Source organism: Agelaius phoeniceus, chromosome 4 (assembly GCF_051311805.1).
Source record: "Agelaius phoeniceus isolate bAgePho1 chromosome 4, bAgePho1.hap1, whole genome shotgun sequence".
NCBI classification, from domain to species: Eukaryota; Metazoa; Chordata; class Aves; order Passeriformes; family Icteridae; genus Agelaius; species Agelaius phoeniceus.
In genome coordinates this window covers 1,550,386-1,575,689 of record NC_135268.1, presented here as the reverse complement: position 1 = coordinate 1,575,689, position 25,304 = coordinate 1,550,386, and the positions used below count along the sequence as shown (strand labels likewise).

The 25,304-nt window shown below is 39.6% G+C and overlaps 1 protein-coding gene across 8 annotated transcripts in view; it reads left to right on the top strand.

The window, feature by feature from the left end:
• INPP4B (inositol polyphosphate-4-phosphatase type II B) overlaps nucleotides 1-25,304 on the top strand; it is a 289,342-nt gene that overhangs the window by 115,861 nt on the left and 148,177 nt on the right. For 7 of the 8 annotated variants that reach the window (XM_054632668.2, XM_054632667.2, XM_077176707.1 and 4 more), the window contains 2 exons: nucleotides 8,617-8,735; nucleotides 10,603-10,719. The exons of the other annotated variant lie outside the window; for it this stretch is intronic. In XM_054632668.2, coding sequence (XP_054488643.2) covers nucleotides 8,617-8,735; nucleotides 10,603-10,719 — 236 coding nt within the window. The remainder of the gene's footprint in view (nucleotides 1-8,616; nucleotides 8,736-10,602; nucleotides 10,720-25,304) is intronic. 8 annotated transcript variants of the gene reach the window in all.

The following is a 25,304-nucleotide window of genomic DNA, read 5'->3' as shown; positions in this document are numbered from 1 at the left end:
TGCAGTTTATTTAACATTTATCAAGCATTTTCCTACCAGCAAATTTCATCATTTACTGGACTAAAAGTGATTGTTCCGGATTGCAGAAATCTATTTTCTCCTTTGATTAAAAGCGTGTCTTACTCTTCTTTGCCTTGTCTTTGAAGTACGTTTTAGTCTGCTTTCCTTTGAGATGCGTGGGTTTTGTTTTGCTAAAAGGTCACCTCTGGCATATTGGAGAGATTAGTCAGTGGTTTGCATTGTGTTTTCTGTAGAAGACCATTTTTTTAGGCTATCTCGCTGGTCATTTTCAACATCAGACACTATGCAGTGAGAACCAACTGTGAATCAGCCTGACATTTGGCAATCCAGCAGAGTGGGGGTTAAAATGGAAAAATAAAAAAATTACCATCATACAGGTAAATAATACACTACCTACATTTTTTAAAGGCCACGTTTTACTTCTTCTGAGCACTACACATGGAGAATACTACAGGGCTCAAACATTCCTGCTGCCTTCCCTTAGGATATGTTAAGGAGGTGGTTTTGGTGGGGGTTTTTAGTTATTTTATTTTTGGGGGTTTTGGTTGAATCTTATGAAGTTGGAACAACGTAGCGTTCTTGTCCCTGTACTTGGCACAATGAAAGGAAGGAACACAGCTCTTGTCACACAGATGAATTCTAAGGCTGTTCAGTAAGACAGTAGACCTGTAGTTTGCTTTTGTTATTGTGTGTCTTTTATTTTGTGAGTTACTGTTGTTAATATAGCTCCCTACTGCTTCTTGTCCTGGCCTCTTCATTTGATTACCTTTAATAGGTAGCATTTTTACTTCAAGAAGGAATTAATAGCTTTATTCACCAGCAGAGACTCCTGGGTATCAGGGCTGTGGCCACACATCAATTTGCTGACAATTACTTACAGAGCTGTCTCCAGAGAATTTTGCACCAAGTGCTTAATGCAGCATCTAAACCTGCTGCATTTCTCAGGTGTGCTTGTGTCAGTGTTAACATCAGCTGGTTTGGATGGCTTGTCCAGGTTACAGGTGGATCCCTTCCCCCTGGGAGCTGGACTCCAGTTCTCCTGTGGCTGGGCTTCTACCCAGAAGCCAGAGTAGCTCCCTCACAGCTGCTCAGAGCAGCTGGTGTGCAGCAGAGAAGCAACCCAGAAGATTTCAGCTTGTTTAGAGATCTTCCTGAACCTTCTTGTCTGCTCTAGCTGCTGGACTGTGTTGCTTGGCTGCCTTCCTTTGTTTTGTGAGGGGAGCTGCTTTCCTCATCAAGCATGAAAGTGTCTTGAGAAGATGCATATGGTGGCGTGGATTTGGAGTCAGGCTAAGGAACAGCTGGATTTTCTTTACATATTAGAAAAGAATTCTGTCTCTACAGTCAGTCAGTACGGCACGCTGAGGATCAAACCCATGTAATGCTACACTTGACAACTGGTGTAGCAGTGAAAAAATGCTCCTGTCAAAGGAAGCAATGTGTGTACAGCTGTAATAAAAACAGATGTGGTAGACTGAAAACTTTGCGACTTGGCACTTTTGTTTTTACATTTATTTTATTTCCAAAGAGATGTAGAATGTTTGGAAACAGAAGAATATATTTTTAAAATAAAATCTGAAGTAAATTGTTATACGTTCTTATTGATTTTTGTTGAGATGCCAGCTGCACTCATCATCTTATTTCAGATGAAGTGATTGCCAGTATAAGCTTATGGTATAAAGAAGGTAATAGTTCACAGAAAAATGGAATTCTGCTTACCATTTGCAGATCATCTGATTCTTCATTTGGTACTTTAACTTGTAACCGCTCTATTTTTTGAATAGCTAGAAATCTGTGAGAGAAATTACAGCAAGGTTACTTTGTCATTAGATACTTGATATGACAATATTAGGAGAAGGTGATGGAGCAAATGGTATTTAGCTCTGTTTCAATGAAGGTTCAAACCCTTTTGTGGTGTTCTGAAATACCAACAACACCAAAAATTGCAGCCTTGGAATAGCAAGTATCAAAATTTATTTTGATATGGATGTATTTTGGAGTAGTAATGTATAGCAAGTTTTTGTAAGGCTTCGAGCCCCTGCCCCCTTCTTTCTTAATTTCTCTCACTAGAAAACTGAAGATAAGAGCCTAAATATCATTAGGAGGTGGTGCCTCGAGTGGAATAGTTTTGAACAGAAGGAAAGAGGGTAATTGATAATCTAAAGCAAACAGCAAGAGATCTGCCTTGCTCTGTCACAAGTCTTCTGCATCTCTGAGAAAGTTGGCTGTGCTATTAGAGTCACAGCGTGCTCAGTAAGGAAATGCAGTTTTTTTGGGAAAAAATATATTTTTGCTATTACTTGAAAGCAATAAACAGGCATATGTATTCTCAGACATTTTCAAAAATTACAGAAGTTTAAAAATCTTGATCAAAACCAGTTTGTTTCATTACATGAGGAGCTTTTCTAAGCCAAGCTCTAAGTTCTCTTCCTGTTGCTGTTGTGTAGCTGAAGCCTAGAGCACGAAGATGATGGAATGCAGTTCTCCACAAGTGTAAATAAAGCTGGAGGAAGATTGTGGATGTGCTGGAACAGATCGTCTGCAGCAGCTCAATGCACAGCAAATGTGAATAGCACTGGATGGGTGCTTAACACGTGTAACCACGCCTTTGATCCTGCCGTGCAGATGTGATGCCTGTGAGCTGTGTTCATCCAGTCAGCCTGTTTCCTGAACCTCTTGCATCTATCATACTTAAACCCCTAAGTGTCTGGGGCTGTCCAGGCTAAGTAGCAAAGCTGTAAGAGGAAATAGGCCTGTTCTAGCATGTCAGAAGAATCGAAACCCCGTTGCTGGCAATGGGCGTTGATGAAAAGTTGCAAATTAAGCCTTTGCATTGCTAAGGAAACTTGTGTGTCTGACCTTCCCAGCACCAGTCTGGCAGTCAGACTCCACCACCTGAGCTGGGATCAAGCCTCCTTTGCAGCTGCACTCCCCACTCTCACCCAGGCCCTAGTCTGGAATAGATCACCTCTGATTTGCATGGTGGTAATTCTAACCAGATTAAGCACTTCGTCTGCAAATAAGATGATGAGTGCAGCTGGCATCTCAACTCATGGGCATGATCGCTTATCAGCGTACAGCATTTCTCCCCAGCAGCATTCATGTGTATCCTACTTCAATGACTCATAAATAATCATGTTCTTTTAGCTGCAAATTAAGTGGCTAATGACTGAGGTTTTTCTGGGCAGCATACTGATGGTTTATTTATGGTTAGTACTGTTAATATTGTTTTGTGTTTGTGGGGGTTTATTCCCCCAAAACATGTACTTGCAGAGATGTCTTAGAGATTTTTATTTTTTTATTTATTATTAGTTTGGTAAGACTTCCCTGTCATCTTTCTCCTTGGATTGTTGGTAGAAATTTTCTTCCTGCTGATTATTACAGACATCCCTGAAGGATACTAATTGTTTTATGTATGTACATTTCCTTGAAAATATAACTAGGTTACTTTGGCAACCAGCTGTATGTTCCAGAGAACAGATATATTGTTTTTATAGAAGCCTCTCACCCCCAGAGACAGGAACAGTGATCTTGAATGTCTCCATAGGTAAAAATCAATGCATCTTTACTCATTTGTATATATGCTCCAATGTAGTTTTCTGTTGCACTGAGTTTCTTTTCATTATAGAGTTCACCTGAGTCTGAGCATCTGTTTTGGTCACTCCAATTAAAAAGTGTCCCTCCTAATGCATACCTGTTGCATGGCTGTGTAACTGTGCTCTCATTTTGTGATAACATGGACATTACAATTTTTGTGGCCACATCCATTTAGTCTTGCATGGTGAATTATTCTGGGAGTCCACAGTGCAAACTGTGGGAGCAACTGCTCTGTTCTTTCTGTCCCCATCAGCAAACTGAAGCGTTCCTGCTGGCGCAGGAATGGGACAACCAGTTAGTGGTATTGATGATAACCCAGTTACTGAGGTTTATTATGGAGCACTAGCAGGAGTGCTCTTTGACACCATTCTGTGCTAATGCCCATTCTCAAATGTTCATTTCATTTGCTTTCAGGCATGGTTTGCCAAACAGAGAACACATTGCTGTTCACTTCTCAGCCCTCTTGCGGTTGCATTTGCACTCTTAATTCAGAAGTATGGCCAAAGCTTTCCTGTGTGTTCCAAGATTTGATTATTCCTAAGCTTTTGCATGTGCCTGACTGAAGGTGTTCCTTTCTAGCAGAGGCAGAAACAGTGGTGATGTGCACTTCCTTCTCTTACACTTTCCTACCATCCTCAGCACTCCCTCAGGGTGGAAGAAAGTAAACTCTGTGCTGTTCTGTGTTCTGCTGGTAGCACAGGTCCAAGTCTGGCATTCCCTGCTTTAACAGGGCCTTTTGCCCACCAAGGAATAGCTACACCTTACTTATTAGTTTATCAAGACAGACTGTGCATTATTATTTATAAACTAAGTTGCTTTGGGGTAATAATGCTTCTGCATTGTCAATGAACGAGTAAAAATTTGAACATTACTGTCACATGTATATGTGTATGTGAGACACAGGCTTTTCCCATGCCCCTTGCCATCAGCTGCTACTGATTTTCTGTTGTTTTGACAGTGTACAAAATAGCATACCCTGGAGACAACAGGGCTATGTTGTTAATTCCTGTTCCTAGCCAGCCCCCTGGAATCTGTTTTGGTTTGGAATATGGGGAGAAATGAAGTTGTGAGGAAATGGTCTTTGTTGCTGGTTAAAGAAAGAGCTACCTTGCACACTATCATATGGGCTAATACCTACATTGTGTGAATCCAGAGTATGAGAAGACATTGACCAGTGCACTGTATTTTTCCTCACTAGCAAAAATAAACTATTCAGTTTCAATGCCATTTCCCAATTTTTGATATCCTTCTTGGCTCATTTCCCAAACAACTCTGAGCTGGGAATGTCTTTCATTCCCACTGTCCGTGTTGTTTGTTCTAGCTACTGGATCTTTTCCATTTCTGGGTGATGCTGCATCTCTCTGTTTCTCTACCAGACTAATTTTTTTTTGCTCCAGTGGGCTTTGTGCTTGGAGCAGAGAGTGCAAAATGCCTGGTCAGAAGTGTTACAGTTTCAGGGAAGGTAGATGATGAATTTCCAGGCTATTTCTATTTTGGGCTTTGTTTGTTTCCTTTCTTCTTACTGTTATATAGTAATAGGGTTTTTTAGTTTTTCTCTCTGTACTCTCTTCCAATATAGAAGTTACGTTTTTAAAAAATCCTCCAAGGTCCCATGAGGAAACAGTAGCCAGTCTTTCACTTCTTTATGTAGGCACACACACAGAAGGGCAGAGAGCACAGCCATCATGTCAGTGCAGCACAGAAAACAGTGAAATATCAGTTAGAAGATTTGTTTCTTTCTGCTATCTTAACTTTTTTCTCTGTTGATATTAAAGCATAAATTATTCTTAATGCAGTTCTTCCTTAAACATTCATTGTACGCTGATAGGCTCAGCAGAGGTTTGGTCACCGGGGGAATGGATGACTCAGGCTTTTACACACTGAGTCAACAGTCACAATGAGTAGATTCATATACTTTTGGCATGTAAGTACAAGCTGGTGCTTCATTTCACTGTGTTTTGTTGGTGAATTTTTCCAGAATTAATTCAGACATGCTGAGGTGTTGAGAAATAACGTAACCTGTGCTCTGCTTGGGCGTAGGGTATGGTGGAAAGTGTGTGGATGTTGTTACCTGCTCTGACGCTGTTACGTTTGCAGTTAAGGAAACAGCCTCAGAATGCCTTTCCTGCTTGTGCTTCCATCACTTTCTGTTTGAGTGGCATGCTAATAATACCTAACAAACTTGTTTAAATATATAGCATACTTTCCTAGCTGTGTAATGTTCCACTTTGTCCGCTTTGTTGCTTTGAAGACCTAAGGTTTTTGGAAGTGCTGATAGTGAAATTGTTCAAAGGGCAGTAATGCAGCATGGGGCTGTGGAGCTCGCCAGGCTGTGAACAGGATATAACAAGCTTTTATTCTTTGGCATCAGCTTAAAAGTAGTCCTTTTGTTCTGTTCAACTTTTAATTTGGGCTGTTTTGAAGGGAAGTGATGTACTGTGGCTCAAACTGGCAACTTGTGTGTTCTTTACTGGGATAACTTTATCGAATATCCTCTCTGACTGAAAGAAGAGTTGTGAACAGCAGTAGTCCAGTGTCACAGTAGAGATAAATAACACTGTCATCAAAGTAGATGCAGGTTTCATTTAATTTCATTTATCCCTTTGCCACCAGTGTTTCCCAAAGAGTTCTGATGCTTTATGCTGATCCTCCCTACTGGAGATATGCAGATGAGTTACTTTTCTGTCAGCTCTGTCCAATGAAATTCAAGATCATGCTGCTAAGCCACCTTTTTACAGGAAAAATAATCTAATGACTGGATTGCAGTACTTGTCACAGAAATAAATTGCCTCCTATGTTCAGATAGCAGCAAGGTGGTGACCACTTAGTGCAAATCTTCTTCCTATTGTTAATGGTTTCTCAGTAGGATAAAAGCCTGTGCTCTTGGCAGCTAAAAGGTTTAGTCACATCTAGATAACGTATTTGAGACAAGACACAACTAGATCAAACTATTATTTGTGGGGGTTTTGCCTCGATTCATCATGCTGTAGTACTTTTTCCAAGAGTTCAGCTTCAGAGCTCTGACCAAGAGTCACTGATAAGGGTTTTTGGGGGTCTGATTTTGTTTCTCCTAAGTGTCTGTGTGTCTTTGTTTTTCTCACTTTTTGTTGCATTCTAATGAATTGTGAGCTGGCTAGCCTTCCTGTGTGGTAGGTGTAAAAAATTTGGCTGTCTCCCTGTTCCAGCTTCTGGTAGTGAACATGAGCTCTCTTGCCATTCCTCTGAAACTGTGCTACGTTCTAAAAAGATGATTATAGAGTGCAGTATTTAAGGGTTGAAGGATGGCATGAGATCAGATGCTGTGGGGGGAACTGGCTATATTTGGAAATCTCAGTGATCTGCTACTACTTATGTGATCAGCTGTAGAGAGGACAGAGTCAAACAGTGTCAGAAGGTGTCTGCTGAACCTTTTGTGCTTCGACAACTGCTTTTCCCCAAGTCTACTGTAATTTTTGAGATGATGTCAAGTAGTGCTAGTATTCAGTCATTTTAATAAGGCAGTGAGTCTTAGCAGCACAGACTTGCTGGCAACTCCCTGTTTGAGCCTGGTGCTGTTACATCAGCTCTTTTGTAAAGACTTCATCATGCACAAACTTTTATGCTTATCCCACTTTTTCTGCCAAATTGCAACAGTGGTCAGTTTGAAACTATATACCAGGAGATTTCATTGGCAATTTGGGCTAAAGCAAAAACTTGAATCTCTGAAGGTTAGATTTAATTGTCTCCCTGTCTCTTTTAACTGTAATAAAAGAGTGGTAAAAAAGCTTCAGCTAGTTTTCCTTTTATTTACTCCAGCATCAGGTTCAAGCCCAAAGGAAAAAAAAAAAGGTATAAAACAAGCTGAGTTGGCCTTTTGTATGTATCAGAGCTTTTCTAGCATTGGTTTCTCCTCAGACCAAGCTTGCTTGCTGTGAGGATAATCTGACTCACCTTTCGAAAAGTTAAAGGTCAGCTGCACTTGAGGAAGCCCCTGGTAGGCGATGTAGGCTCATAGAAAATACCCTCAGCTCTTGCTTGACAATCACCCTCTCTGAAGCCATAGTCTTGTCTTTGCTTGCCTCAGGCTTCTGAGATCCCAGGGTAGTTTACTGCCCTGCAGAAAGCACTGGGTAGATCCCACCACAGTGTTCACTGCTGTGTATTTCTTGGGGAAGAAGAGAAGGTGGGTGGTTTTTGCTTTTGAGCCCATGTGTGGCTCATTAATCTGTGTCCCTTCTGTGGAGCGGCTGATGATGCATTTATTTGTTTCTTCCTTCCTTCTTTTTCTTCAGTGCTTTCACCCTTTCATTTTGAAGGCATAAGGTGTGTTAGTGTAAAGAATGATCCCATGGTAAGGGACTCTGATTCCAGGATAAAAGTGAATTACTAAAACAGAACAGAATTTCTCTCTTAGGTAGAATGAGTTTTTAGAATGATGCTATATAGGCAGAATGCAATTCTCATTTATATACCAGTCACTGACAAAAGAATTGATTATGTTGCTGCCTGCTTTTAGGTATGTAGATTTATACCTGACAATAGCTCTAAGTTCACAAGTAGTAACAAACCATATAAACCAGCTTAACCACTGATAGCAATTAGCTGTTTTAGAATGTGTTTGAAAAGGTTGTGTAACTGGGGAAATTGTCAGACAAGAGAAGATCCAATAAGGCTGCTAGAAGAGATTTTGTGGGCAAATTAAATGGGTACTTATGTAAAATTACTTACTATTGCAGCGTGTGCGCATGCACGCTTGTGGGCTGGGGCTGATGAGCCTCTGGCAGGGAGCTTTGCAGAAGCTGCAAATATTTTTAGTGGAAACGAAATCTCAGCTCAGTTCTGTGGCATGTGACTTCCTATTTCTGTAGGTTACTTCCACGGGACTTCCTCTGTTAAACTGACTTGTCTCTGGAGATTTGATCTGGAGCTGGAGCGTGGTCTGCTTTGTCCTGTGCCTGTGACAGCATTTTCCCGGAGTTTGCTTTTGAGTCTTTTATTTTTATTTTGCACTGTCTCCAGCATGCAAGGATCTAGTGGCTGCTGCCCGTGATCGGAAGCTGAACACGTTTATCCAGGTCTCAGTGGTGCATCCAGCCGAGCACATTTCGACGCGGTATTCAAGCACTGAAATCGTGGAGGTGAGAGTCTTTCTTATTCAATGAACTTGCTAATTATTGGATTGCTCATTTCTTCCTTAGAAAGTGAATTAGGACTGAAACAAGTTAGTGCATAGTCTTAGGTAAGACAAGCACACTCTGGCAGTTAGTAAAGCATACTGAAGTGTGCTGTAGTTCTTGGCATTTCACCAGGATAAACAGAAATTAACTTGGCTTCTCATGAAAGCTCTGTTGTTCCAAGTAGAGGCATGGAGAATATTCCAATTCTCCAGACACAGGTTTAGAAAGAAACAGGGAATAGTTGCTCTCATGAAGGGACAAGGCAATGCAGAGTAAAACTTAAGAGTGTAGTGAGTTTGGAAAGTATTTTTAAATGCAGAAAAGCATAGGTGTATTATGTGGTCTGTTATCCTATTTGTTTTTTGTTGTATTTTTTCCATTAAAGAGCTGATGCTTTTCCAATTTGAAAACTATTACCCTAGATGTATATTTTGGGAAAGAAATGTGTGTATGTAATGTCTGTGACTTTACATAAAAGAATTAGCAATTTGGATCATACATTACAACAAAAGTTGTGTGAGGCTGCTTTGCTGGTCCTCACCTTGCCCTGTAAGCATTGGTGTCAGAAACAGCAAAAATGAAGGGTGAGCAGTGTAGATGTAACTTGCTTAACTTACTGGGGAGATTGATTAAGAGCAGGACAGTCTCATTGTAAACACTCACATGATTTCACCAGAGGCTTGTTTTAACTGTTAAATACAATGAGAATATTTCATGAGGTCTTTGTGTGATGACTTTCACCCAACTACTAATTAAATTATTATGGTTTCAGCCCTCAACCATCCTGAAACTGCTTCATTCAAATATCTTGTATCTGATCAGGATGTCTCATGGCAGACTGTCTGGAATGATGTTGTGCAAAAGATGAATAGATAACTATGTATTTTTTTAAATAGAAGTTGATGCATTTCCTAATACAATGTCCTAAACTTCAATAAATTCCTGAATTTGTTTTATCAAGGTTCTTGGTTTTGTAGTCAAGCTTTGGTGGAGGGGAAGGCAGGGTCTCAGAAAGTTAATCCATAACATAAATTACCTTTGTCGTGCACAATCCTTTTTTTTCTTTTATTACTTAATGGAAAATTTAAGGATACACTCCTGGTAATCTTTGGAAATTAGGTGTAATTAAGCATTAAGAAATTATAAACAACATTTTGTATTATTCATTTAATTGTACATCTTCAGCTATGATGTAGTTACTTCTCTGTACAGCTTTTAAGTGTAATCATAATGTTTGAAAGCACAGGAATTTTATTTTATAGCAGTACTGCCTAAAGAGGAGTATTTCAATCCCCTCTCCACAAAATCAGTATCCTTAATGTAATACTGACAGTCTCTGTAGCATTTCTATACACTTAGTATTGTGGCTTAATGAAAATGGCTCTTGTTTGTATGTGTGTGCATGTTAAATCCTTAGTTCATTTAAATAAAGATGAAATTTTGGTACTTTCAAAAAGTGTTGTGGAAGTGAGAAAGGGTTTTTGGTTATTATAGGTTGTATTCCAGAACCTGGTACTGGCTGAACTGTTTAAAAATGTGATATCAGGCTCTGCCTCTGAAGCACTTCATATCCTTTCCAGTTAAAAAAAACTTTCCAGGAAGTTGTAGTTTTGTTTGGGTTTTGCTTGTTTTTCTTTTTTAGTTGTCCTGATAAAGTTTCAAGGCTGTAAGGCTGTTTGTTTTTTCTCATTGATTGGGTAATAAAACTGAGCTGTTCCCATCTCTCTGCTGTAGACAGCTGACACCTTTTGGGTTTCTGTACCTCCATAGTGACATCCTTCACATTGCTCAGCTGTTACCTTACTGAGTGTTTACTCATGTTGCACAGGGTACAAAAGATCCACTGTTTCTGACTGGTGTGACCTTCCCACCGGAATACCCCATCTATGAGGAAACTAAAATAAAACTTACAGTCTATGATGTCAAAGATAAATCCCAAGACACGGTAAGTGCTTTGCTTCAGTCCTTGCACAGATCTTACTGAGGAATGAGTTTCTTGCTGTGTTGTTCTTTGGCTTTCGTTAGCAAATTGGGGAAATGGTTTGATGTAAAATTGGTTTTGTTGTTCTCTTGTGCCTGAAATCTACTTTTTCTGTTATTGATATATTAGAGACTAGGGAAAGGGAACCATGCACTTAAGATGGGCATTTTGCTATTGGCTTTTTAACTGGTTACATGAGTCAGCACAGCTATTCCTGGCAAATAAAAGATTGCTCTGGTGTGCTTTTTGAGGGCAGAGAACACATGGAGTAGACTCTGATAGCACCGCTGTGAATAATCTTTCAGAAATATCTTTCTGATAATATTTTACTTACGTGCATAAACCAGAATGACAGTAGAGCCTGTAACTTGGGAGAGAGCTACTCATATTTAATCTCTTGGGCGGTGATAACTGCAGCTTTCTGTTGCTGCTTTTGTTGTTGATTTGTAGCAGTCCAAACTCTACAGTGTCACAGCTGAAGGTGAATCATGTGGGGTTCCAGTGTTGTACGTTCTTGAATACAGAGTCAGCTTTTTATTCTTGGGCATTACTCACTTGAGCTGATATATGGAGGTCAGTGGCACAATCTGAGTGATTTAACTGCCACATAAAGAGCTTGAGTACTATTTTATGTGTTCCAGATAATCTAAGACAGCCTTAGACAAAGGCTAAGCCTTTGGACAGAGCTAGATGTCATAACAGGACCTATGGGAGATGTGTGTTTTTCTCCTGCAGCAGCTGGAGTCCAGCTGATAGTTTGCTCTTAGACATCAAGAATGGCTGCATTGACACCTGTATTTAATTAACTGGATTGCTCTGTAGCTGGCACCCAGCATGATTAAAGCAAGTGCAAGCTTATGTCCTGACTGCATATATGTTCATTATCTGTAAGAAGGAAATCAAAGGCATAATTTGAATCTTGAGACGGTCTTTGAACTGCTTACAAAAGTAAAGTTCTATGTTTTGGGGACTTGTAATTTTTTCAGGTAGAAAATTATTGATCTATTTGTTTAAATTTTCAACCTTTGTGAGCCAACAGGTTGGTTCTGTCCCCTCACTGTGCTCTTTTATGGGAATGTGTGGAGTGTTTTAAGCATCAAATCTGAATTTCTTCTCTGTTTAAGAAGGGAAGGGACATGTGTGTGCATTTTATAATGTATATCTCTTAAATTTGGTAGTGGATTCGACTACAGGGACTTAAAATGGGATTTGCTGTTTATTCAATAGAGATGTCACCTGTGGACAGGTAACAGGCATTGAGTTAATGGAGTTGGACTTTGTCCTTTGCTTTCAGTTTCATTTTGACTGACAGATGCTGGAAAATAATATCCTATCTGTAAGTGATACAAGTGAACTGGGTTGGTAGTACTTTTCCCTGTATTACTGCTTTTCTAGCTCCAGGCTCCTCTACTGCCACTTATGAAAGAGAAGATCTACCCTAGAGAACTAATATAACTTGATAAGCTTTTTGCAAACCTGTAAGAACTTTCTGTAACTGTTCCTTACAATTGTAGTTCAGGACTAGAGTCTCTCCCAGGGAATCCCACTGATGTAGCTTGTAAATATGAGAGAAATACCTTTCTCTTTTGTCATAGCATTTATATTGTTCCTATGTGAAACATTTTAGATCTGCATTGTAGTATCTTTTTGTGGGGGAAAGTATTAATCTCACCTCTGATTTACATACATTTAGCATTTTTTACTACTCAACCATTTTAAGCTGGATGTAGGCAAGAAAAAATTAAATAAGATGTAAGATTTAAATCAAGATGAGCTGCAGCATATGTGAATGACCCCAGGCTACCCTAGTTGCAACTTCATCTGTGGCAATATTTCGACTTCTGTTTACGTCCTAAAATCTCAGTCATGATATAACTTGACTTTACCTGTAATTAATTAGAAACCATCATGCTTTCTATTAGTTTGGGTTTGTTTTGTTTTTTTTTTTTTTCAAGTCTGGATGTTTATGTAGGCTCATAAAAGTCAGGGTAAAATGAGCTATAATTTGATATCATTACCGGCATAGCTGCAACAGCACAGATCTCCATGCTTGGAGATGAAACCCAACAAATTGGATGTGTCCCTTTGGCAGTGAAACTGCTCTGATTCTCCTGTCTACAGTAGAGCTGGCTTTCTTGTTCCTCCAAAAGTGCTGCCACATATTACAGCTGCCAAATGTAGCCCCACCATTCCTGCCAACTGACAGGTAATCCAGTTCTGGGTGGAGGGGAGTCCAGGCCTGCTAGGCATGCACTGCTCTTCTAGGCTGTGCTCCAGAGCAAATGTCAGCTCCAATAATTGGGCATTTGTAGCAGAAATAAACCTTGGATTTGACTGTGAGCTGTTTTGCAGAAACTGTGTTACAGTAATAATTCCCACAGCATTAAGGCTGTACTGCTGCTTGCCTCAGTAAATAAGCTCAAAGTAGTTAATATCCCTTGTCACAAATATATGCTTGAACTTTTCTTATTTATTTCGATGCAACTGTAAGAAGTGAATTCTGTGCATTAATTAAACTCAGCAGGATTTTACTACCACAAATAGAAGACTGTAGAGAAGGTGGGGAAAGGGCAGTGAGTACATCACTGGGTAAAGCGTTTTCTTGGGTTTTGTTAAACCTCACTCTGACTGTACAAGAGAATTTGCTCTAATTTTCAAATCCACTGGCATTTTACTGTAATACAAAACTAACTAAATACTTCTTGAGTTGTGCACACAAGTGATAATATTGAAGTGAAAGAAGATTCTCCTCATTGAGAAACAACCAGAATTTATTTGTGGCCTGCTCTTTAAAAAAAAATCTTGAAAATTACCTTTTAATGCTAGTATTCCTGTACCAAAAAGCTTTTAGTTACTTCACTCTTGACTGTCACTTAACTTACATTGTGTAAGAGTTATGGTTTAATTATATTGAAATACTGTGCAGCTGAGATCACATTCACTCTGCTTGACACACTGAATGTTCTGACTGCACTTTTCACTTTTTATGCTTCTCTGTCTGATGTTGATCATAATTATGTCTTGGCTGTGTTGGATTTTCTGTTATTGTGGCTTTTTAGTTTAATGAAATGGGGGTTTTTGTTTGTTTTGACTAGTCTAAGTGATTAGTTACTGTAAGTTTTCATGTAAATAAAACTTTTAAGAAAGAGTATGGTATTCCCAGTTCACTTAGATATACTTAAAACAAAGTAGTTGAAATGCTTATGAAATACACTTTAAATATATCCAGCGAAGCCACGCATACAGATCGGTGGGTAATGCCATATTATGAGAAATAGTGACATCTGTTTCTACATCACAAAGATTTTTCTTCTCATATTGCCATGAGTAAATTTATGTTTTGCTGGCTTGCGCTACACTGTCTTGAGGATTTTATAAAGTTGGGTTTTGTTGTAATGCTGGGGCTGTACCTGTTCTCTGTCGTTGTCAAAGAAGATCAGAATTATAGGCTTATAAATTGTTGAAAAATTACCTCTGTCCCACTTTTGCACAAGCATGCTGTTCTTAGCTTTTTTATAGGCGTGCAGGTTAGCCCAGTTTGGTCTAGCAAGTTTTAGAGCTGAAGCCGGGTTCATTCTCTGGGACAATACTGCACAGCACAAGCCAGGTACCACTGCTCCATGACAGAGACACAGGGAATGCAAAGCTGATGATTTTGTGCTACACTGAGAGAAGCCTACTGCCCAATCTGGGAGGCAGCAGTCGTTGTTCTTTGCTTGGAATATGCATATCCTGCAGCAAGAATTAACCTCATACCCAGTGAGCTGGGCCACTTCTTGTTCATCCACACATGGGCAAGTGCTGGGAACAGAGGCAGGAGCAACTTTCTGTACCTGCTGGGAACTTGCTATATCTGATCTTTGCATCATCCCTTCAAAGATAATCTCCTTTGGATGGATATTACTATTGGAATTCATGTGCGATACTGAAAGTTACACACACCAACTCCAATGTTATCTCCTGAGAGCAAGGAGAAACTGGAGGTATAAAATGCTGTTAAAATATTACATTTGACAGTCTGGTCTTCCTTTTTTTACTTCCCAAATTTCACCTTAATCACTCAAAATAAAATTAGATTAATTTGGTAATTTTAGAAGTAGTAGGGCTAGAAGTTCTGTTTCTGATACGGGAACATAGGTTGTAAGGTGGCAATTTAAGATTACTTAGGCTTTAAATAACATGTCTTTTAACTCTTGGGGTTTAAATCTTCTATTAAACATATTCACTAAGAATGAAATTTTGCAAAAGGTTTTGCTTTGTGTGTTTCTTGATTTTGCAAGTGTCCCTGTTAAAATTGAATCCCGCTGGGGTGAGTTAGAAAAGGAAGACTGTCCATCACGACAGAGGCATTTTGAGTTAAGCTGTGAAGCCAGATCTGAAGTGACAGCATTCCATGTTCCCTTGTGGGCATTGATCCCTGTTACACCACCACCACCATGCAGTTTGGTCTTGGGTGCCTTTGCCTTCTCTGCTGAAGAGACACTGGGCTGGAGCATTCGGAGTGCTGCAGGGCAGTGTGTAAAATGCATTAGCAGAGGTAAATGTGAAATCTTGTACCTCGCCTTCCTGTTCTCTGCCTGCACCGGAGTGCACACAGTCCCTCATTCCTGTGAATGCTACAAATACTGAAACACTTTCTCTTCAAAAACTGAAGCAAAGTGTTATACTTTGTTTAAAGAAAAAAAACCACTTAAGTCTTCCCTTTATCAGTTGTGTTCCCTGCTGTATCTGCAGGATTTGCAGAGAAATATTGCCTTAAACTAGAAAGTCCTATTATCTCATTCTCCATAATAGAGCAGTACTGTAGACTGCTACAGTCCTACCCACAGAAATACTTGCACTAAAGAAGCTTTAGATGTTCATGTTTCTCTGCAAAATCATCTATTTTTTTCTTAAATATGTATTTGATGATAGATTTAGTTTTCCTTTTGCATCAGGCTAGATATTCTTACTAAATATCATTATTAGGAGGAGGAGAGGAATGTTTTTTGTTTCTTCGAGGCACCTGCATGTTGAATCCACCTAAGGTATTATTGTCAGTCGTTTCTGTATTTTTTAAAAGTCTTGGATGCAAAAAGGGAAAGTCAAACTACTGACGTTTCTTTGGGTTTATATTTATATAAATTCTTTCTTTGAAGTGGCTGAGGTACAAATAGGTTTCATATATCTTAGTCTGTTTGTAAGAGAATTGAGGATAAGTGTCAAGACTGGTAAAGTTACAGTTATAGGCTTAAAGTCCATTTGTAGCCTTACTGCTCTTTTGCACCTCACCTTTGAAAATTTAGTGGGAGGACTTGGTTTTGCACAAATCTTTCTCCCTTTGAAACTATCTACTACTTTTTCCCCTACCCTTTTATTACTTTTTTTCTTTTCTTATTGAGGAAAACTCCTCCCTATTGCTGTATCTTCAGGGAAAATTGTAACCTGCTGTTAGTTAATTTTCTATTTTCTTTTCTTTTTCCACCTACTCTGCCAATCAGATGCTATTGCTGCCTCACATCAGGCAAAGGTTTGTTCTAAGAGCTGACATTTGGGGAAAGATTTGTAGAAGTACCTAGCAATGAGACTAATGGTACTCTCTAAGAGTTTAAAGGGTTGCCTTGAAAATTGCTTAGAAAGAAAGGAACAAATTAGTAAATCATAACATTTTCCTGTAAATTTTATTTTAATCAGCTAGGGATTTCAGTAACATAGGCCTGATTGTTGCAGTCTCTGTAGCACTACCTAAAACCCTTGCAAATATGTCATTCCTGTGTATCCTTCCTTGCTCTGCTCTGCACTAGACCAGCACAGAGCACATCAGAACAGTCAAACAGATCCAAGGTGGCTTTTGCACTGCCCTGTCGTTTCTTGTGATGACTTTGAGTGTTCAAGGGGCAAGTGCCTTGCATGGAAGGCTGGGATATTTTCCTCTGGAATATGCATGCTGCGGCGAATAGAGGGAACAGACCATGGCACAGTGTTCCTGTAGTCAGTGTGGAGCAGCCTGGCTGTCAAGACATGCCCTCAAGTTGTAGAACGTGCTTCTGTCCTTTCAGAGGGTTGACCCACTTTCCCTCTGAGTGCCTTTGATGCTGACAGCCCCTGGACAAGGCACTGGAGGAGCTGCTCATCCCTCAGGAGGGATGGCTGGTGCTGCCAGCAGGCTGAATACTGAAGCCCTCAAAGGGAGCCCAGGCACTGCAGGGGTGAAGGATTTCCTTCAGCTAAATGCAGCAGCATGGAAATGTTAGAGTCACTTCAAGGATAAGATTTGTTTGTTCTCATTGGTAATTTTTTATTTATTGTCAGTTTTTTTATTTATTGATCAGTTCTTCCAGCTCAGATGCGTGGGCACCCAGACAACAGCTGGCCTTGCTATTAAAGTCTGGAGCAAAGAAGGCATTTTAAGTACCTCAGCCTTTCCCTCATCTTTTGTCTCTGTGTGTCTCTGCATCCATTAAAGATGAGGTTCTCCTTAGCCCTCCTTTTGTAGCTAACATATTTTTAGAAACATTTGTTACTGTCTTTTATGGCAGGCGCCAAATGAAATTTCAGATAGCCTTTGGTCTTTCTAATTTTCTCCCTGTATAAGCTAATGGAATCCTTGTAGTCCTCCTGCATTGCTTTCCCTTTCTTCCAAGGGCCACAAACTCTCTTTTTCTCCTTGAGTTCCAGCCAAAGCTCTTGGCTCATGCAGCCTAGTCTTCTTCCCCACCAGCAGGTCCTTTGGCATGGGAGGAGGCTGCTCCTGTGTCTTGAAGATTTTGTGAGGAGTGTCCATCCTTCCTGGACCTCTTTGCTCCTCAGGACTGCTACCCAAGGGACTCTGGTAGCCACATTCCTAAACGGGCCAGACCTTGCCCTCTGAAAGTCCAAACTGGCTGTTCTGCTGACTCCCTTTCCTTTTCTGAGACTTGAAACCATTATTTTGTGATCACCGTGCACAAGGCAGGCCCCAACCAAAACATCGCCCACCGGTTCTCCTCTGTTCACAAAAAACAGGTCCAGTAAGGTGCCCTCCCTGGTTGGGTCACTCACCAGCTGCGTCAGGAATGCCTCTTTCCCACATTCCAGGAATCTCCTGGTCCCTTTCCTCTCTGCTGGGGTGGATTTCTTGCGGATATCTGATAAGTTGAAGCCCCACCATGAGAACGAGGACCACTGATGGAATGACTTCTCCCAACGTTTGTCCACCTCTTCATCCTGGTTGGGTGGTCTCTCTGTCTTGTTGCCCTTCCCCCTGATCCTTTCCTGTCAGCACTTGAGCCTATAGTAGCCATCAGTAAGCTCTAGACAATCAGAGCCCTTCCTGATACACAGGGCTACCCCCCCACCTATCTCCTTCCTTGCTTACTCCTTCTGAAGGGTTTGTAGACATTGGCAGGTATTGCACCCTTTGTGTAGAGATTGATGCAAAACAGAGCAAAGTATCCCATCAGGATAGAAAATATGAAAAGAAAAGTGTATGGAGCAGTGCTAAGTCTGCTCTTGCTTTTGTGCTATGAAAGCAGGTACTCAGAGGTTGGAAACAGATTTTTTTCTTTTGAGGTTTTGGAGTGTGTGTTCTGTGAAATTGAAAAGAGCAAATTCAATCTGTTGGAACAGATTTTTCTTCCTCTACCATGTGCCTCACAAAAGTGTCTTTTACAGTTACAGCCATGCTTGTACCAGTAAATGTTTGCATTTGAAACTTTGTACTTAATAACAAAAGCTGAGCAAATAATTCTATTTAAAAATAACATTAGAAACATATGCACTGGATGTAGTGTGAGACTTTATCATCTTGAGCAAATTTTTGCTAGAAGAGCATAGTAAATTGCTCTCAAAGCAAACTAGTTAAATGTTTTGTATTATGCTGTATTTTAAATATTTGATGAATAAACATGAAAGGCTTGTGTAATCATTTAGGATTTCCAATGCTGTTAGAAGTGCACGTATCATTGAATTTTACAGTAATCAAAGCCTCTTTATGTAATCATTATGCAGTATTTTACAGAACTAAATTCCCATGTGGCTGAAATTCTCCATGCTTGGCTTTCTTCATGCCAAAAATTAGGATTTTGTTTTGATCTGTTCTTTGTTATGTCCTGTTCATCACAGATTGTGTGATCACAAAGAGAGGGCAAAAATCCCTGCCTTCTAGCATACATTTTTTTTTAAACAATATGTTTGCAGCTTGCATGGTGATCACCAGAAAGCTAAGAGAACAAATGAAAAATGCAGTGTTGTAGCGTGGTCAAAATTTAGTGCATGTGGTGGTCTCAAAATCTCAGCAGGATAAGTGTGAATGAGCACCATTAACAGCAACAATTGTGGACCCAGGGTTTCAGTGTACAAAGCAGTTACTGCGTTCAGCAGAGCATCAGCTGCTTTGTAGTGTTCTGGCAGTAGGTGAGATCTTGGATTATAACCAAGGGTTCACTGGCACAGGGACATTACTTATGTTTCTATTTCTTCCTTTTTTTGGTGTCTGGTTTTTTTTCACCATTACTCAGTGATGAGAATTGAGTGCATTTTGTTCCCCCTCCCTTCTGTTCTCCCTCCCCACCTCGCCCTCCACCACCCTCCTGAGTTCTTCTCATTGCAACCATGGTATTTTTAAAGCAAGAATAGTTGAATACTTTTATAGGACCATGCAGCTGTTGATCTTTATTCTTGCAGTCTTATCATCCTTAAATCCTTTGCTGTATACACAGTCTCACTTACGTCAAATGCAAAAGCTGGAAATCACAACCATCCAAACCACTTTAATAAGATTTCATTTTTCTTGGGGTTTTTTTTCCCCGCTTCAGTTCAGAGTAGGGAGCAGTATGAGTTTCTGTGTTACTGGGTTTTTCTGCCCCAGCTTTCCCTGCAGGTTTCAGCATATTTCAGTAAGGCACAGCATTTTTAGGCATAACCAGTGTAATGGCTCATAGACCTCTCAAGGTAAATCAGAGCAGAAAACAAAGATGACAATTAGAAAAGATTGTTCTGTCAGCTTTGACTGTAAAACACCTGAGCCACCTTCTAGTGAATTTCAGAGGTCTCTCCCTGGAGAGGAAATAGAGAAATGTATTTCGTCTGCAAGTTGCTAACCAGACATGTTGTCATACACATCAGGAATAGTAAATAAGTAGAACATTTGTACCATTTCTAGCATATGTATTCTTGTGAGATAAAATGAAGGTTTTGAGTGTGTGTGTATGTTATATGTTAGTCTGACTTGATATCTGGCTTGACAACCCTTTCTGGTGGAATCTGAAGTCTTTTTACTTCATGTGTCTCACTGTTACATATGGTTGTCTACATTGCTCAGGTTTTTGATTCTAAGGAAAGACCGTGGGCATTTGTTACTGTATTTTTAGTGAAAGAAAGAAAATTACTACATCTCTGTGGAGTAGAAGTCTGGGTCTTTTAACAAAAAAAAATTGTGCAGGTCTAACTGTCTTAGAAATTAGAGTAGTTGTATGTAGGTATGTTTTGTCTTAAAATGCAGATCCATAGGTTTGTGTTGGAAAACATAATTTCTCAGTTGAGAACCCTTCAGAGAGGTTTGTTTGCTTGTGAACAGAAAATCTGTGTCATGAGGGACAAATGTGATTTTTTTTTTCTGGCAGAAGGCAGCAGTTAGTATGTTTTTGAGATCCTTGGAAGGCTTGGATTTTGACACACAGCTGCCTCAGCCAAATGGAACACTGAGGTCTTTGATTTGTTATAGCTGTGGATTCTCATTGCCTCTGTTCCTGTGGAATAACTTGGCAGTTTTTCAGAAAGAAGTAATTGCTGGGCTCTTGCTAAAGAAATTATCTCTGAACGTGGAAGCTCTGGCCGGTTACTGCCCAATTATTGCTACCCTGTTTTGAAATAACATCATCCCTGTGAGACAAGGAAGTTTCTGAATAATTAGCTGGGTCCAAATGGCTTTCAGGCTTGGGTATGACAGAAAATTGTCCTTGCAGTCTAAATTCAAGTACAGGCACATATACCCAATTGCATTGAGTGGCTTCCTGAGAGACTTTTTTCTGTGTACACAAAATGCTCTGTAAGAGTCATGTCCAAAGTTTCATTGCCCATTAAAACGACCTTGGCATTATCAGCTTGCAGTCCTCTCCTGGTGAATAACTCTGTCTGGATTTAGAATTAGCCCTGTGCAGAGTATTTGATAGTAGGGCAGGGGTGTATTCCTTTTTTCTACTACTTTCTAATGTTCCTTGGGCAGTAGCTCAGTGGCCCCTGGAAAAGGCTCCTGTAGGAGGGACCACAGGGCCTAAAGTTTTCAGGTCTGTTTTCAGGCAGGTGAAACATCATAATGAGCAGTGTATTCAGCATGAAGACAAAAAGCCTGTTGACTCCACTTGCATTAAACTCCACAGGAACAGGATACTGGCATTCTTAACATCTGAAATATTGCTCCTCAAAATCCATGAGCTTTCTGTTGAAGGAGTTGAAGAGACAGAAACAAGAAGTGAGGGGGTGTTATGCAGGCAAGGCATTATTTGCCCTGGGTTTGGTTTGTTTCCCCCCCTTTGCTGCCAGTTCATTTTTTTTCCAGATTTGCAGTTTGGTTTCCCTGCTAGGTGTGCAGCCTGTTCTGTATGCTCAGCATAGACCATGCTGTTTATTTGATGTTTCTGAAACTCTTCGATGAAGCTGCTTTTAGAGTTACCTGACTTTTTTTTTCACTTTTATTTTAAGACAAATTGGATGTAATCATTGACTACAGGTGACTATAGGTCCTTTACATAGGGAAAGGCTGCAAATTCAGGTTATTTAGACAGAGTAATTAATTTCTCCTATGATCTGAACACCTATCTCAAGTAACATAAAATATGCTGGATTGTCAATCTCCTCTTTAAGAGAAATTTTCAAGAAATTTGTATTTACTATATTTGCATCTGTGATATAATCACAGTGACTCTTGTGAGACTGCATGGCTTGGACATTTCTTTTGATTATTATTATTCATAATTATTAATGTCTTTTAATTTTTAAAAATTGAATGGGCAATAAATTCTTTGCTTCCTTATTGAGGGGCTGTCATCCATAACAGTTTATTGAGATGCTGTAAGTTAACCTGCACAGCATCATGCTTCACAGTCAATTGAAATGGAAGTGAGTGGTCTTGATTTTGGGAATTCTATACTGTAGGCCCTGTCTGTTTAAGACCAGGTTTTTTGTATCCTGGTTGCTGGATACTTTCCATAACTGAGATTGCACTGTCTGAAACCAGATACAATAAGTATTTTTATATAACGATGGCAACTTGTTTAATATAGGAATACGAAAAAATTTTAGATTTTCAACAAGGTGCATAGCTTTATTACAGATAAAAAGTAAAGTTATAGTCTATAGTCTATTTTCTTTATTCTGTAAAGAAAAGGAAACATGTATTTGCAGGTGGTTTTAACATTTGTTATGACTTCTAAATTAGAGATAATAAAAGTAAGTGCATGTGGTTTGGGAGTGTGCAGATGTTTTCCTTTACCTTTTTCCCCACCAAGTGATGAGAGGACAAGGATTTAACCTGGAATTCAGCAAAATTTATGTTGAAAATGAGCTTCTTAAGGCAACCTCTGGACTGGGGAGAAAATATGCTTTGCTATAACATCCTATAGTCCTTCTCTGCCAATACCCAGACCTGGAAACCTGGGAGGAGAAATGTGCTGAGCGTCTGGCCAACATCCCAACACAAAGTGCAGAGTGGAAGGTAGATGCTAGGAAAAATCTTAAGGGCCTAGATATAATCTAGAGGCCAATCTAATAGTCCCTAGCAAAGCAGAGCCATCATTGCTCTCTTACAGTCTCACCACACTAAAATACTTTTTTGGCTGTTCTGTTCCTTGGCTGCTGAAATTTGATTTTTGTCACATGATGAGTGGGGGATGGGGAGCAGCTGGCCAAATGGAATAATTAGTAGGGATGTGATAGGAAGAAAGTCCTAGAGAAATTCATATTCAGAGAGAAAGAGGTTGAATTAGAAGATTTGGTCAAACTTTATGTTGAGTTAAATAGCCTACACCATCCTGTCTCAGGTGTGCATTCAATTGGAGCTGGGTTTCTTTGCCTACAAATAGAGCTGGATCTCTGAAATGGGCTTCAGGTCCCAATTCCTCTGATATTTGCCCTTGGAAAGAGTGATGATACAGGTAAGGCATTGGAAGGAGTTACTGGAGAGATAACCATCAACATTGTGGAGCCTTAGGATCACACATCTTTGCCTTTTGTGTTTGCAGTGAAAAATACAGAATTAGCTAAAACATGAATATTGCAAAGACTCAGGTGTTCTGTAAGGTAAGTCATCTCAAAGCTCAGGTAAAATGAACAAACCCACAGGTTCCCCTGCAGTTGTATACCTGTGTGTGACTGTAGTGTGCACCTGCTGACTCTTGTGTTCCAGGCCTAAGGCACGGGAGGTTAAGTGAAGCTGTTATTTTCATTTGCTTCCACAGTTGTCAATATTGTAACACTGGGTATAACCAATTCTTTGTGATGTTGAGGTTAGGGAAAAAAATTCAGTTTCAAACTCTATAAGCATGGAACTTAGAGCATTAGTAACTAAAACAACTGCAAGTCAAGTGTGTGTTTCGTTATCCTTGAAAATGCAAACAATGTACGCTGATATTACTAGCAAGTGCAATAGGATGAGTTTTGCAAGTATTTTTGTTAATATCTTCAAAACATGTTCAGAGAATATCAAATTGTCTAGTGTGCTTCCCTAGACCAAAATAGTAATTCAAGTACTTCATTTCATTTTATTTGTGGTTGCTCATTATTGTGATGTATTCATGTCTTGTTCAGGATTAGCCCTGCAAAACATGAGAAAAAGCCTTCAATACTTTATCAAATAATTTAATTTTTCAATGAAATATTTAAGTTGGCTTTTCCAAAGAAGGAAACATTGTCATTACCATTAAACTAATGTAATAATATTGCATTATTATTAGCAGTTATTTTAAGCAGATAATCACTTTATCTTAAATTAGCCTCTCCTGTTACTGTAAGGCCATTCACTTCTAATAACACCTCACCTTCCTGAACAACACAGTGGTTAATGGGGACATTTGGTTTGGCTCATATTTCTAAAATGCTTTCATTTCTTGTCTTCCATGAAATTTAAACTGTTTTAAAAGGCGATATTAGACAAAATACCCTTTAAATGCTTGAAATAAAATTCCAAGAATGTTCACCTGGTGTGTTTGATATCCCTTGAATTAGGTTTTGTTTGGTTTGCTTGGGAGATCCTTTTAGGGGGAAAAGTTTCTAGTAAGATCCTTGGCCTGGTAGTGCTTTAAACTTCTTAGGTCTAGCTGGCTGGATGAGTCAAAATTTCCACGTGGCATAACTGCTGGAGCTTGAGCTGGCACGGAATTTCCGGGCAGGGTGCTGCTTGCAGCCTGGAATATGGGTTAGTATCTCAGCCACAATAGCATTTGCAGGAGGCAGGGCTGGAATTCTAAAAGGTGCATGTATTTACATGAAGGTTTCTACATTCATTTCTGGAAGGCAGCCTAAGTTGTTTCTTTTAATCTCTTACTCCTTCTTCTGGTTTTCAGATCAGTGAGGAGATCACACATAGGTGGATTATTTTCTAAGCTAGGTGTAAAGATTGGAGTTTGTACCCAAGAGCAGTGTGTGCTGTTTAGTGCTCTTTTTTCTGTGTGCTGTTTCTAGAGTCAATATTAACAAAGTCCTGTGAAAGATGAAAACAGTCTATGCTAAAACAGTCAATAGCACTGAAGGTCTGCTACATATTAATAGAGCAGTTCCTATTCATGCAGGAGGAATTTGCACACCTGTATTTAGAGTCATGCAGTCTCAGAAAAGGTGCTACTTTTTGAGGTATAGTTTCTTCAAGATGTTTAAAGGAAAAGGCTGGAATGTAGGCTACAGTATCAGGTATCTTTATTTACTTTTGTTTGTTTGTTTGTTGGTGTTTTTCTCTTTCTAAATCTATATAGTCCTTGTTACTGCTGATCAAGTTCACTGTCTCTCTTTAACCTTTCAATTTTTAGGGAAGGGAGTTGAGGTAGTGCTTGTATTGTTACATTGGGTTAGCTTCAGATTCAGAGCTGGAAGTGTACGAGTTCTGTTAATAAAGCCTTTTCTCTAGTGTCTGTCTGGAAGTGGAAGTGATGTGTGACTGCAGTATTTCCCTGGTGGTATCACTTCAAACACAGAGCTGTTTGCAACAGTTACTGAGTGCTCCCACTTCTTTCTTCTGAGGGTTCTGTCAAAGTGTTACTGTTCACAATATTTTGATACTTAATAGTAAGTCACAGAAATTTATTTCCTGAAAAAATAGTTGTGCAGATAAGGGTAGTGACTGCCCTGATAATCTGAAAAAAATCTGCGTATGTAACCCCTATTTTTAAAATAAAAACCAGTATTATGCCAGGGGAATAGAGCCTCTCATCCTGTGGGATATAATTTCTATATGGAAAGAGAGAGAGACTTAAAATTAAATTAAATGTACTCATTACAGGGGTTAGTACACACTGCTGGAAGATAAGAGCTGAAGTCATACCTTACTGCAGGTACTGTTTAGACAGGTGGGTTTGAGTGAAGAACAGGGCTGGAGCACAAGA